A 14,931-nucleotide genomic window follows, 5' to 3' on the forward strand; every position below is an offset into this window, starting at 1 on the left:
GGGTACTGTGATAATGTTTATTTATTTATTTTGTTCATGGAACTCCAACACAGTACATTTCTTACATGACAATATTTTTTTTTTTTTGCGTGTACAATTTCGAAATGCACGGCAATTATAGGAGTTCACCCCCTTTTCGAAATTATATTCACATTACAGAACTAAGTAAATTTAAAAAGAAGGTAAGAATTAACTTAATAAAATTCGCTTTAAAGCGGCCAGACTGTCACCAAATATATATCTACTGTAGAATTTTTACTTTGACAGTAGTTGTACTGTATGCACATTCTTGCTACTGGGGACCTTCGTCCGAGAATGGTGCGTGATGCAGGAATATGAAATACCCGGTGAGAGATTCCGCTGAATGTTATAGTCAATCTAAATATACCAGGGCTTAGACCAAGAGGACGACCAAAAACAAGATGGGCGGACATGGTCGAAAAGGCTCTGTGTATGTGCAATGTGTCCGAGAACGACACGTCTGATAGAGGAAGTGGAAGAAAAGTACGAAGAAGGCAGACCCCACCATCAGATAATATATAATACTTATCAGATATATTTTTTATTTTTTTTCAATTTGCCATCTGCGAGGAACTATAATTAATTGGCTTTCTGTGTTTACCATAAGTTGCTACTAAATTAATTATAGCTGTTGTTTCTCCGAACATTAAATAAATAAATTAAATAAATAAATTCCAAGGTTATGTAATAATATTCCATTTCTGTTAGATAAAAATAAAATTATGTGTACTGGTAGTCTTAAGAAGAAACTGAAGGTATATATGTTGGAATAAATAATGAGTGTAGTTAAGTTTAGTAAGTTAAGTGTGTGTAGTATAAGTCAATTTATAGGATTTTAGTGGGTGGAGGGCAGTTGTTGTAAATGCTGGTACGTAAACAAAATTAGGGAATGAGCGCGACGCCAACAAAATACGGTTGTAGTTTGGCGATAGTATTAAAATGTATATGTATGTAATTTTGTTCATAAAGAAATTAAAAAAAAAGATGGGAATAATAAATGCCAAGGAGATAGAGAGACAGAGATTGTATCCGTATTAAGTATTTTGGAATTTATTACCACCGTGGTAGTGCAGTTGGAAGAACTCTTGTATCTCATTACCCCAGCACGGGAAATCATTTTTTTATAATTCAATTTCAAAATCATATATTATTTGGATTATAAATGAGTATCACGTGCTCAGCGGTGAAGGAAACAGTGGGGAAACTTACATTCCCGAGAGAGAAATGCGTTTCGGTGTAGGTGACCTAATCTGTATTAAGCTGGTTTTCCCTTCGCGGATTTGAAGGTCAGACAGACAGTCGCTTCTGTAAAAAACTGGACCTGTCTGGACCTTCTGGTTAGGTAAGTGGAACCAGTAAGGTACGGTAGATGCTGATATTTATTACGTCTATGCGACCAAGTATAATAAGCCATATAATCTTCGAATTGGCTTCAATCTTCCTAGCGCCTTTGAAAGCACGTTTAGCTTACTCCAGTTAGAAATAGGCTATAAAGACTTTAATAATATTGATATTAGCATAACTTAGTTCACCCTTTGTTGCGTTCGGTCGCATTACGAATATGGAGTTAGTTTCGCATTGCTCTGTGCACCCCAGAAAGGATTATTAGCATGAACTACAATATCGCTAATGGCCTCGGTGGTCCAGTGGTTGAACTTTAGGCTCATCCGGAGGTTCTGGGTTCGATTCCCGGTGGCGACACGTCAAACAATTAAAAAAGAAACGGTTTCTATCAATCGGGTGATCAGCCTGTAATGACTTTGTCGAACTAGGGATCACGGAGTAATTGTTGTGATATGTCTTCACTGGGAATCGAACCGTTCTGGATCGTGACGTGAGCCCAAAGCACCAACACTTAACACGGAGGCCAAGAAAGGCTAACAGAAGCTGGGTGAAGTACTTAGTTCATCATGCGCTGGATGTACCCCTGACTACCCCAATTGGGATATAATTTTATGTGTTCGTGAGGTACGTCGCGTGTCAAACCAATTTACGTTGGGTAAACATAGCATAAGCAGACTATAAACGTCCCGCTTTGGGGCACAGACTTCCCACGCTGCTCTGGTGCGGGGGCTTATATTTGAATCGCTCGATTTCAGAATCACGTTCGAAAATATATAAGTACCCATTTCACGAAGCACATCAGCGGGCCTAGCACCGTAAGCACGCGACTCTTTCTCGCCGCGACAGAGATCGTCTGTCTCTTTCTGTGCAGTACTGTGAGAGAGTGACGGGTGACGTATGTCGAGGCGAAAAGAGTTGCGCGCTTACGATGCTTAGCACGCAGACCTTGTTATTTGCAAGATGTATACAGGACAAGTATATATTTTCGGACGCGAGTTGCAAAAATAAGACCCGTGATCTTGGTTTAGTACAGTATAGTAAGCAATAATACTACGTATAGAATGGCAACTCTCCACTCCTCACCAGGGGCTGAACTAGGTTTCCCTCGCCCCACTAGGTCTTACTTTAGTCTTCAATCGTATGGGCGTCAGACGTCACACACACAGACGCGCGTCTACGCTAACGGCAATGTGCAGTATCTGTGTAGAACGAGGTGTTTTGTGTGAAGTGTCCGGGGTATTTTTCAAGGCTAAAACGGAATTCTTCCCGGCGCGTGTCTCCTAGGGAAATTCAAAAGCGAAATTTCGAAATATCTTCAAAGGCCATTATATGTATTGAACCAGTATTCTGTCAATTGTGAATTTCGGTCGAAAATTCATGACATAATCGGCCTATTTTAGCAAAGAGGCATTGTTCTATCACAATGATGAAAATGTCATAAAGCTTCGGAAGTAGAGATTAGGCGAATGAAATTGTTAAAATAAGGCCAATATAATATTTGGACACCACGATGAAGATGCCTCTACTTATTAAATAACTTGTTTATGTAACCCTACATTGATTTAAAAGGTATGTTGCTTTTCAATTTCTTGTCATTTCTCCTCAGCCTTAACACCTCGCGATATGACATTATAGATTCAAATTGTTGAATAAACAAGTTTATTCAACAATTTCGGGTGCAATGCTGAGGAAACAATGAAATTATTTACGACATCACATTAAATACTTCAAAAATAACAGTATTTCTCTACTATTCAATGGATGTTATTATACATATAAACCTTTCTATTGAATCACTCTATCTATTAAAAAAAACCGCATCAAAATCCGTTGCGTAGTTTTAAAGTTTTAAGCGTACATAGGGATATAGGGACAGAAAAAGCGACTTTGTTTTATACTATGTAGTGATAATAACCTGATGATTCTGATTTTGACTCTCCACCAACTAAAAGTAGATTATTCTTAGCACTTAATAACAAGTAACATTACAAACATGAAACTGTATGCAGTTGGCACCTGGTATTTTGGTGATTTCATAACGTGATTGAAATATGCATGACATAATGTGATCCAAATATCAAGCAACAATTATTTTTATATAAAGGCAGACCATAACATTGTAGTTTGGAATAATTATGTTGGTCCCGGCTGCATTAGCAGTCGTTAATAACCATCAATCAATCCGCACTGGGCCCGCGTGATGGTTTAAGGCCCGATCTCCCTATCCATCTAGAGGGAAGGCCCGTGCCCCAGCAGTGGGGACGTTAATGGGCTGATGATGATGATGTACCCGAGTAATGAGAAAATAGGTACCAATTATTACGTATAATCTGAGCATGTATATTGTTTTTGGTGAACGTACCCTGAAAAGTTGTTCATTTGGTTAACCCCTCCAACAGGGTTTGCATGACAACTGCAATGCTGCTATGACAATGAATGCTGCCTACATAGATAGATGTCGAACGGCTATCGGTCGAAACCCTTGATATAATTCACGCCGCGCGCGGCTAGGTTGCCGTGCTAGGTTGTTCTATCGTGATGGTTGTGAGGTGGACTACCAACCCCATCAACCCTGGTGTCAGGGTTACTATTGAGCCGCCAAAGGCCCCTGACATAGCTCATGTAACGACTACTTACTTACATCAGTAAGTAGTAACCGGGACCAACGGCTTAACGTGCCTTCCGAACGGATCATCTTTCTTTCGGACAATCAGGTGATCAGTTTGTAATGTCCTATAACCAAACTAGGAATTGCAAAGTGTTTTTCGTGGTGTATCCCTGGATTTGGACCCGGACCTCTGGATCGTGAGCCTAACGCTCAAACCACTGGACCACAGAGGCCGTTAACGTGCTAGGCGAGGACAGGTAACGTAGCGTTTACACAACGTTTTTGTAGGTGCGACAGTAGTGTCCTAGTGAGGTTTTAGAGTTAATATCCAGTGGAATTTTCCATCGCAAAAGTATAGAATTGAAAATAATTTTAAAAAAAAACATGAATTTTGCGACGGATAATTCCACTTGATATTAACTCAGAATCATGGTCTGAATCATCCCCCTCAGTATTCGTTACGATGTCACTAACACCCCGTATCCTTTACTCGTATTGCACCAAAATAAAAAGAAATAATTAAAAAAAGACTCTTTAACTCTCTTCCTCTTCTCTTTTCTCTTTTCCTCATCATTTTGTACGGGTTTACGTAAATATTTTAATCTAAGACCCATGATTCTATTTCAATTTAATCTAAAACGGGAAAGCTTTGACCTTTTTGTCAGTTTATTTAGTTGTGTAATTGTTTGCTTTTAAAAATAATTTATGTATTTTTTGTCCTTAATAAGGTAAGATGTCTTTAAGTTTAAATATAACTTTCTAGGTAAGTAGGATAGGAATAATAAAGTCCAACCGACGTTGTCCTACTCATAAAGCGTTAGGTTCGTTAGGTCAAAGGTTCAATTCTTGTCTAACAAAATATAACTCTTGTGAAACTATTTCTGATTTGGCTCGGACATTGTAGGCTAAAACCAACTTCATCATCATCAATTTAAGAGCTACGCTCTTGTCGGTGCAGCATTTTCCATGCTACTTTTTTAAGGGAAATATAGAGCAGTGGTTTCCCTCTTGCCTTCCGCCTCGCAGTACTCTGTCTGACGCAAGTGGGTTGGCGCCCAGAGTAGTCTATTACGAAGCCATACTAGGACTTCTGTCCTCCGCCTTTGAATAGTACTGACAGTTACTGTTGCCCTCTATCAGGTTCCAGGGTACAGTCCCTGAAATCAACTTATCAAATTACATAATATAAGCTCCCGAGTATATCCCAATTGGGGTAGTCAAAGGTACTATAAGCTCCAAAAGTCCAATCAGTTTCTTCAAAAGTAATAGATTTACAGACTGTTTCACTTAAGACCTTCTGAATACGCGTCGTTTCTGTAATAGACCACAAACACCTACAAAAACATCAATTTTATAATTATGACGACTAATGGTTCGTATCACCACTGTTTACAAATAACTCGCCAGCTCAGTGACTGATCTTTTGTTCTTTGATTGTACATCTATCGCAAGATGAACTAAGTAACCACACTTCACCGAGCTTTCTGTTAGAACATCATGATATCATGATAGGCGGTGAGCCGTATCGCCGTCTATTATGGTCGAGCCAACTGTGTTTGTGAAACCTGCACTTAAGAACATTATCATCTCCCTAGCATTATCCAGATTTTCACAGGGTCCGCTTACCTAACGTGAAGTTTTGACAGGTACGGTTTTTTACAGAAGCTGCCTGTCTTCTAACCAACTGTATACACGACAACACACTGTGAAACTGTAAACTGCACTTAATATAAATTAATAAATCATTTTGACTTTCAACGACTTCAGTGGTCCAGTGGTTGAGCGTTAGGCTGACAATCCGGAGGTTGTCGAGTTCTATTTCCGGTGGACATATCACAAAAAATACTTTGTGGTCCCTAGTTTGGTTAGCAGATTACTGGCTAATCACCAGGTTGTCCGAAAGTAAGATGATCCGTGCTTCGGAAGGCACGTTAAGCCGCTGGTTCCGGTTACTACTTACCGTTGTAAGTACGTAGTCGTTACATGCGCCATGTCAGGGGCCTTTGGCTTTTGGCCAGGGTTGATGAGGTTGATACTCCACCTCACAACCCATACGATAGTAGAAGATTTGACATTCACAAATTCACAAAAAAACGTTCGATTATACATAAATCACTATCAAACTTACATTCAAAAAAGGGATTAAGAGAGAAATAATAATTTAGAATAAAATAAAATATATTCATTGCCAGTGACAGTTTACATTTATATTCATTTCGAACGTTTATGAAATCCCTATTCTAAGCGAAACTGGCTCCTTTAGGCCCAAAATAAATACATCGAATATTCTAGAAAATAACCTCAAGAACTACCATTTATCGCGTCGTTATTATTTATTATTTTCTTTTATTTATCTTTGACACGTGACATTTACGATAAAACGTTTTTACGATAAATTATTTCTTATCGCATTTCGTTTGTCGCTAAATTATTTATGTTATCCTAAACTAACAGCCTCAGTGGTCTAGTGGTTGGAGCGTCGGGCTCACGACCTGGGGTCCGGGTTCGATGCCTAATGGGGGCATAATCGAAACCACTTTGTGAGACTGTTCTTTGTTTGGTAAGGACATTGCAAGCTTGTCCGAAAAAGTAAGATGAGATAAGAATCGGTGCTTCGGGCACGTCAAGTCGTTGGTCTCGGCTATTATAAAACACCTCTACCAACTCGCAATGGAGCAGCGTGGTGGAGTATGCTCCATACCCCCTCCGTTTGATTGAGGGCAGGCCTGTGCCCAACAGTGTGATGTATATATGAAGCTGTTTATGTTTTATGTATCCTAAACTAAAACGGTTGGACTCGGATTGGCCTGGGTATAAACTTTACCTTATAGGACACTACGAACACGTCATCATATTATAAAAATCTCGGTATTACTGTGTGCCGACTGCCGACTGACGCGTAAGTGCAAGCGAGACAAACAGTGTGCGCGGGCTCCCATATTATTTAACGGCTTGCGACCATATCAGGCTACAGTAAGACCTAGAGAGGGGAGTTAAATCTCGCTGGAAACCGATATGACTTGGTTTGGAGCGGAGTGAGTGCGTTCTATAACTTAGTTATTCTGTATTTCGTAGCATAGTGCTACGCATGCTACGAATGTAGTTATAAGCTACGACTTACCTACGAATAGATTAAAAGATTTCAAAACATTTTTTTTGTCGTGACTTATTGTAGATTTGCCGCAGATGACATTAACTACTTGGCCGGACAAATGGAGAGCGCTGAAGGCTCTCACCCGGTCAAAGTTTAAGACAACAGATTCCAAAACAATTTATTTTCTGTTTCCATCGAAACTAAAGTCAGTGTATGGCTTCCATTACAATTCCAGCGCTCCTCATTTGTCCGGCCAAGTAGATGCCATCTAAGGCAGATCTACTATAATAAACCCATCATCTTGTAACCCCCATTTCCGACTACAATAAAAGGCCCAACCTTACAACATTTTTAACAAAATAAATATATTCGCTGTTAGGCCGGGACTCCACCAAAGCCAAGACGAGATAAGCGGAGAGGAGATGTTTTTTAAGCAACCAATCATCATCATCTACCTAGCATTTTCCCGCTTTTCACAGGATCCTTTCGTTTTCTTTTTTGACGTGACTTATTGTAGATTTGCCGCAGATGGCATTAACTACTTGGCCGGACTTCACAGGGTCCGCTTATCTAACTACTATGGACTATGGAGTTCCATTTGTTTCAGAAATCAGAATCATTTATTCAACGTAATTATCATGGATAAACTTGTTGAAGGTCAATGTAATATTTTTGAATTTACGTCATTTCGCAAGGTGTTATGTCTGAGGAGAAGAAATGACAAGAAACTGCAACAGCAACACATTTTTTAAATCAATGAGGGTATATTACAAGTTATTTAATAACTAGAGGAACACACTCAGTATCAGACATTTTTATCATTTACATTTCGATCCTGATATACCTCTTGCTTCCTCCACATTCATCAATCGTTTCGCACACGCACGCAGGTTGAGAGTAGATCGTACTAAACCTTCTCTAAGGACATCTACAATATGGTGTAGTTCTTCTTCTGCAAATAAAAGAAGATACTTTCTTTGCATTTATAGCATAATCGTCTATATTTTATGTCAGAATGCGTATTGAGAACTCAACACCTCGCACACTCGCAAGGCCAACCAGCACACATATCTGATACACAGTACGCATATCCGCACAGCTTCGGTGGATTCACCAGAGCTGTAAAACATCCTTACCTTTGAACAGTTTTAAGTAATTGAACAGAAACTTTGTATAAACAGGTTATTATAAGATTAGTAATTATCTAGAAGATATTAATGCATCAGATTAACTATCTCGGAACTGACTAAGCAGCCAAATTACTAAATTGTATAACAGTATTTTATGGTTCTTTTTTTTAAAGAACTAGAAGGGCTTGTGCCGAGATTTTTCGTGCAGCTTCACTTCCCCAGCTATATATTGAAGCTGCAGTAGTTTTGGGTGGATGAGACGTTTGTTATGTAAGAAATGGCGATTTAACGTGTAACTATGTTACCTACTTTTCTCGCACAGCACACAGCACACATCTCCGCTGTGGTGGAGTCCCGGCCTTAGCCCCCGTTTGGGCGTCTAAGGCACGCATTAGAGTAGTATTATGCAAAAACCGTCATCGTCACGTTCGTGGGCACTGCACCCCATTAGTAAGGCTTTATTCAACGACAGGGGGCCGCTAACGATCGCGCTGGCTAAGCAACTTGGTAAAGAACGTTTTAGCCGGGAAATTGTTTAGCAGAATTTTTTTCCGAACAATTTTGTGTCAAGGACAAAAAGCACATAAAATTTGACTAAAGAAATGCGGTTTTTTCTTAATTCTTAAATTACGCACGACCTAAAAAATGACTGATTCTCCTTACCGCGTATGTGCGAGCGAAACAAACAGCCCGTGCGCGTTGCCGCTTACTCCTTAGCGGTTTTTATCTATCTATCTATTCAGCCCATTTTATTTTGACGTGACTTATTGTAGATTTGCCGCAGATGGCATTAACTACTTGGCCGGATTTATTCAGCCCGCATCCACCCATTGCTGGATATAGACCTCCTCTCTTTCACGCTATCCTTTCCGGTCCTGTGCAAGTATCATCCACTGCTTTCCGGCATACCTCACAATGTCATCCTTTACAGACATTTAAACTAAATTACGACCTAGAGGAGGTGAAGTAATAACTCGGCGCTGGGTACGAATTAGTGCGGGGCGTAGAGTTACCGTTGTATTAAGAAGATATGCAGTCCACACGATAGAAGAAATCCACCAAGCAAGCGAAATTGTTTAAAAAATGAAAATTCTGAGTATTTTCACTTCTCTTCTATCGTGTGGGTGAAAATCTTGGTGTCAAGGTTATTATTGAGCCGCAAATAGCCCCTGACATGGCGTAACGTCTAGTGTAAGGTACAGGGTGGTTCAAGAGTGCAGGCGATAAGAGCGCGCAAACGACGCTGTGAGACAGCCGAAAGAGATTTGCTGCTCTTTTCAGACGTAATATATAATACATGTATATATAGGCTCGGCAAAATTAATTGCGACTGAGTAAAAACTGTGTATTTTAGGTAATTCCAAAGTGTTTCAATGCTTTGCATGTCACGACGTTAATATTACGATCAAAACGTTTTGGTTCTGTTTTTATTCAGAATCTAAATTTGGGAGTGTCAAGAACAAATAAGTGGGTTTTATCTCTTTATCAGGGCTTGTCATATCATAACTTTGTTTCAGTGCGGTCTACTCTGAACACGCGTGCGTGTATGAAACATTTGATGAATGTGGAGGAAGCAAGAGAAGTGTGTCAGGATCGAAGCAAATGGAATTCCATAGTCTCTGTTACCCCGATGGGAAATAAAGTTTATGTATGATAGCGCGACAGCGAAATATTGAAAATCTAAATATTATGTTAACTGTAAACAACACGTGCGGCTAGCAAACAAACAACACCTGCACTTGTTTACGACACACGTGCAAGGTACGGTAGTGGGGACAACCCTTATAAGAAGGCGAGCCGCACGAGTTGTACCATTCTTGTGTCGAACTCCGTACAGAGAACATCCAATAAAAGTAATCCGTGACAGTGAGCCATTGTTTAACTGGCGCTATGCGTCCTCCACAAAGGTCACTGTTACCTTGGGATCAGAGTATAATATTCGTACTCTAACATGTATGTATGTATTTGTAGGTACTATAATAAAATGTAACTAATTCACGAAACATTATACAGTATTACACTGAATATAGTTCGTATACCGTAGAGTATTGTGGTTTCATATACAGTTCCATTTGGAAACTAAATGGTACAAAATGTTATATTAATATCAACACTGTAAACCTTTCATTTAGTACCTAGTGCCTACATTGTCACTGAATTTACTACGAAATCAAATATACAAACTTACTTACATTTAGTACCCACTGTTCTAACCTCAAAATAATCCACTATTTTGTGAACTATAAATTATTATTAGTATAGGGTAGGTACGGAATAATATAACAACATAAGATGATGACAATCGTACAAGTTCTTTTGGACCTGTCCAATCTTCAGGTTAGGTAAGCGGACCCTGTGGAAAAAAGGTCCGGTTTTTTACAGAAGCGATTGCCTGTCTGACCTTCCAACCCGCGAAGGGAAAACCACGATGTTTTCCTTCACCGCTGAGCACGATCACGTGTTCAGCGGTGAAGGAACATAAATGCTCAAAAATAATTCGAAAACAAATAAGACTATCAAAACTCCTACTACTAGAAGTATTTTCTGGAACATTGACTTTGAGCTAAACTATACTATATATTATATTATATCTGTTTTATATATGTATATACTTATCTTGTAATATACTTATTTATGTAATTATCAATAAGTAGTCTATATACGTATTTAGTAATATTAGTAATAAGTATACATTTAGTTTACTTGCTACTCATAGATATTAACTCATTTATTGCGTGATAATACTGGCCCACTGAGTTTCTTTCAGGCTGTCCAAGGTTAGCTGGAAGAAATCCCAATTAGGGATAAGCTCGCCTATGCTTTATCTAACGATAAATTATATGTAAATTTTCTTGTATTCTAAAGCAATAAAGAGTATACAAACAAACTATCATTGGTTTAGGCCTATGCTGTATTCGAACCTACTACCTCAAAGTGAATATATATCCGCTTAATATAATATATGAGAAAAATTCTAGATTATTATTATAAAGCTACACAGATATTATTTATGAATATTTCCTTATGCTTATAATTACCTAATATTTTTCTAAATTCAATTTTTAAGTTTGCTTCGTAATTTTAATTTTACTTTATTTGTAAATATTTAACCTTATTTTTTTTTATTATTTTTGTTATTATTTTTATTTAAAAATAAACCCTAATATATTTATTCAGAAACAATAAGAATAAAAAACAGAATGTAAATCCACCACAGGCTTCGTTACCCTTAATTGTATAAGTTATTTACGCCGTAATTGTCATAATATAATATTACATAATTAAAATTTAAAATTCAATGTCAGTTACAATATCGTAACCTTCTAAATTTAAAATGGTTTTAATGTATGTGATGTGACTGTACTTTATAAATAAATAAATAAAAGTGAAAGACACCCGTTCTACCAACTGGGCTACCACAGCTGAGTGGTTCTATCTTATTATGTACGGTCACGAGCATTAATATGTATACACTTTGGTACCATGTCACATTAACTTTTTTGAAAAATTGAACTGTATGTCTCACTAAATGTCAAATATGTTAGTGCGACAGAGTCCTAAAGTGGGTACGTTATATTGCTCATGACTGTATGTATGTTACGACTGATGGGTGTGCATTATTTTGTGCAGGTGTCATGGATCCGCCACCGCGACATCCACCTGCTGACGTCAGGCCGGATGACTTACACCTCAGACCAGAGGTTTATCAGCGTCCACAATCCTCACACTGAGGACTGGATATTGAAAGTAAGTAACGGGTAATTTATTCATAATATTATGTTTTTACATAACGCGCTCGATCTGCGATTGTTGAAGTTAAGCAACTTTCGCAAAGGCCGGTCATAGGATGGGTGACCACAAAAAACCAAATAGTTTTCATCTCGAGCTCCTCCGCGCTTCGGAAGGCACGTTGAGCCGTTGGTCGCGGCTGGATAAGCAGTCGTTAATAACCATCAATCCGCACTGGGCCCGCGTGGTGGTTTAAGACCCGATCTCCCTATCCATCCATAGGGAAGGCCCCTGCCCCAGCAGTGGGGACGTTAATGGGCTGATGATGATGATGATGTTTTTACATAGGACTGTGCCCACTACAGCGTATCATACTAGGACCGTACTAGGACGGTGTCAGCAACGGACCGGCGCGTGCAGCACGCGAGTGTGCCCACTGCAACGGAGCAACCCCGTTCTCGGTCGGTAGTCTTTCGTGTGGGTTGTGAGGTAGATTACCACCCTCATCAACCCTGGTGTCAGGGTTATTATTGAGCCGCCAAAGGCCCCTAACATCGCCCATGTAACGACTACTTACATCAGTAAATAATAACCGGACTAACGGCTTTACGTGCTTTCCGATTCGATTATCGACACCCGGTATTGCCGGTATCGACACGTCAAACAATTAAAATGGAAACGCTTTCCATGAATCAGATGATCAGAATGTAATATCCTAACGAAACTAGGGATCACAAAGTTATTTTTGTGGTATGTCCTCACCGGGATTCGAACTCGTGACCTCCGGATCTAAAGCCCGAGACCGAGAACGCTCAGGAACAACGCTCGACCATGGAGGACTGTATCATTTTAGGACCGTGCTAGACCCGGACCTTTTTTTTTTTTTTTTACGTGACTTATTGTAGATTTGCCGCAGATGGCATTAACTACTTGGCCGGACAAATGGGGAGCGCTGAAGGCTCTCACCCGATACAACGTTTAAGACAACAGGCCTGAGGGTGCCCAGTTGGGCGCGAACCTCGGGCTCAGGGCGTCGTCTGAGAGGAAAAATATTTGAAAGAATTAATCGACCCTAGTGGGTCGATAGCGATGAGCGCTGAATGAGGGAAATCGTCGACCACGCCGGCGGGGTCGGTATCGGGGTCCTGAAGTGTTTGGTGTCGCGAGCTGAGTGGCTGCCTCTATGGCTAGAGTAATAGGGTCGTCGGGATCTAGAAACGGACCGGCATGTGCAGGACGCTACCGTGTCCACTGCAAAGGAGCAACTCCGTTCTCGCCGCGAATTCTGGCCGGTCCGTGTATAGCACGCTACGGTGATGGTCGGTGACCGAACGGTCTAGTGGGCGTTGCACAATACAAATTCGTACGAAGAATATTTTCTTTGCAAGCAAAGAAAACAAGTACCAGGACGGATACGGTCCTAGTATGATACGGTGTGGTGGGCACGGACCTTAAGATTCACACTGATGGTGTAGACAGAGATGTATGTAAAGTATACCTATACACCCACTTCTCGCCAGCTATGTTTAAGTTGCATGCGATTTGGCGAGCACATTGCGATATAAAGTTTAACTCAAATTCAATTTTTTTCAAATTCAAAAATATCTTTATTCAATAGGTAACATAGTTACACTTTGAATCGTCAATTTTACATAACGAACGTCTCATCCGCCTAAAACTACTGCAGCTTCTCACAACCTGTATAGCCGAATTTGAGAGAGATATACTTACAGTAGTTTTAGAAGGATAAGATATTCGATAAAGGATATTTTTATTTTTATAAAAAAAGTAAATAAGCATATTATATAAATAGATAATTGTTATATTTTTTTCTTTTGGTGCTTACTGATTTTTGTACGACAGTCATACCGTGCTGTCCGTCTCCGTTTCGAAAACGAAGAAATGTGTAATATAAAAAAGTTATGCGTAGAAAAATTAACCGAATTCAAATTAAGTCAAATAAAAAGTAAGAAATAATAGTTTATTCAATACAACGGTGGACACCACACAGTCATAATACAGCTGTAAAGTGTTACTACCCATATAGACTAACATAATATTATGAATGTTAGTATGTACTTGTCACATTGACTGCGGTCCTTCTTTTTTGAAGTTAACAAATACTTTATTGCACAAACAGGAAAAAACAAAATACAAAACAAAAGAGAAATAGAATTAGTACAATAAATATTATTAAAAAATATAAAAAAATAAATATTAAATATAAATTAATTTAAATATAAAAATTATATTAAATTAAATATTATTGTTAAAATAAATACTATATTCGTCTTCGCTGATAACAATGTTTACCCTAAGGAATTATATCCAGAACTCGATAAAACAGATGCTCATTTTCGGCGCAAATTAATATAACATGCTCTGTCTTATCTCGTCGTGTGGAAATGACAAAGACAGATTAATATCTTTTAATATTAGTTGGTAATTGCCAAGAGAAATGGGAATTTATTTCGGTCTTACTTAATTAAGGCAACATAACGTAACATCCGGTTTGATTCCCGATGGAGACATTGTTGAAAACACTTTCTGATACTGTCTTTTGTTTGCTCAGGACTTTTCAGGCTTGAATCACCTGATTGTCCGAAAAAGTAAGATGATTCCGTGCTTCGGAGGGCACTTTAAGCCGTTAGTCCCGGCTATTAGCCGTAAAAACACCTCCACCAACCCGCATTGGAGCAGCGTGGTGGAGTATGCTCCATACCCCCTCCGGTCGATTGAGGGGAGGCCTGTGCCCAGCATTGGGACGTATATAGGCCGTTTATGTTATGTTATGTTAAAAAACCTGAAGGTTGTACTTATAAGACCGAGTACCGATATTAAAGTTGATGTTAGCAAACGCGGACAGACTGTAGAGCGGTATATTCCGAGTTCGGTCTACAGTATAGCCCATTTCATCGGATAGTTTCGGAATACCGCCTCAAGCACCAAATATCATTTTATTCAATGGGTTTTCGATACCACCCGGTAGCCATTCCCAGTTCCTG

The 14,931-nt window shown here is 39.2% G+C and overlaps 1 protein-coding gene across 3 annotated transcripts in view; it reads left to right on the plus strand.

Annotated features, from left to right (window-relative positions):
• The window catches only part of LOC126374204 (zwei Ig domain protein zig-8-like), a 258,248-nt gene that overhangs the window by 217,356 nt on the left and 25,961 nt on the right, over positions 1-14,931 (plus strand). For all 3 annotated transcript variants that reach the window (XM_050020712.1, XM_050020709.1, XM_050020710.1), the window contains one exon: positions 11,828-11,944. In XM_050020712.1, coding sequence (XP_049876669.1) covers positions 11,828-11,944 — 117 coding nt within the window. The remainder of the gene's footprint in view (positions 1-11,827; positions 11,945-14,931) is intronic.

Source organism: Pectinophora gossypiella, chromosome 17 (assembly GCF_024362695.1).
Source record: "Pectinophora gossypiella chromosome 17, ilPecGoss1.1, whole genome shotgun sequence".
Lineage (NCBI taxonomy): Eukaryota > Metazoa > Arthropoda > Insecta > Lepidoptera > Gelechiidae > Pectinophora > Pectinophora gossypiella.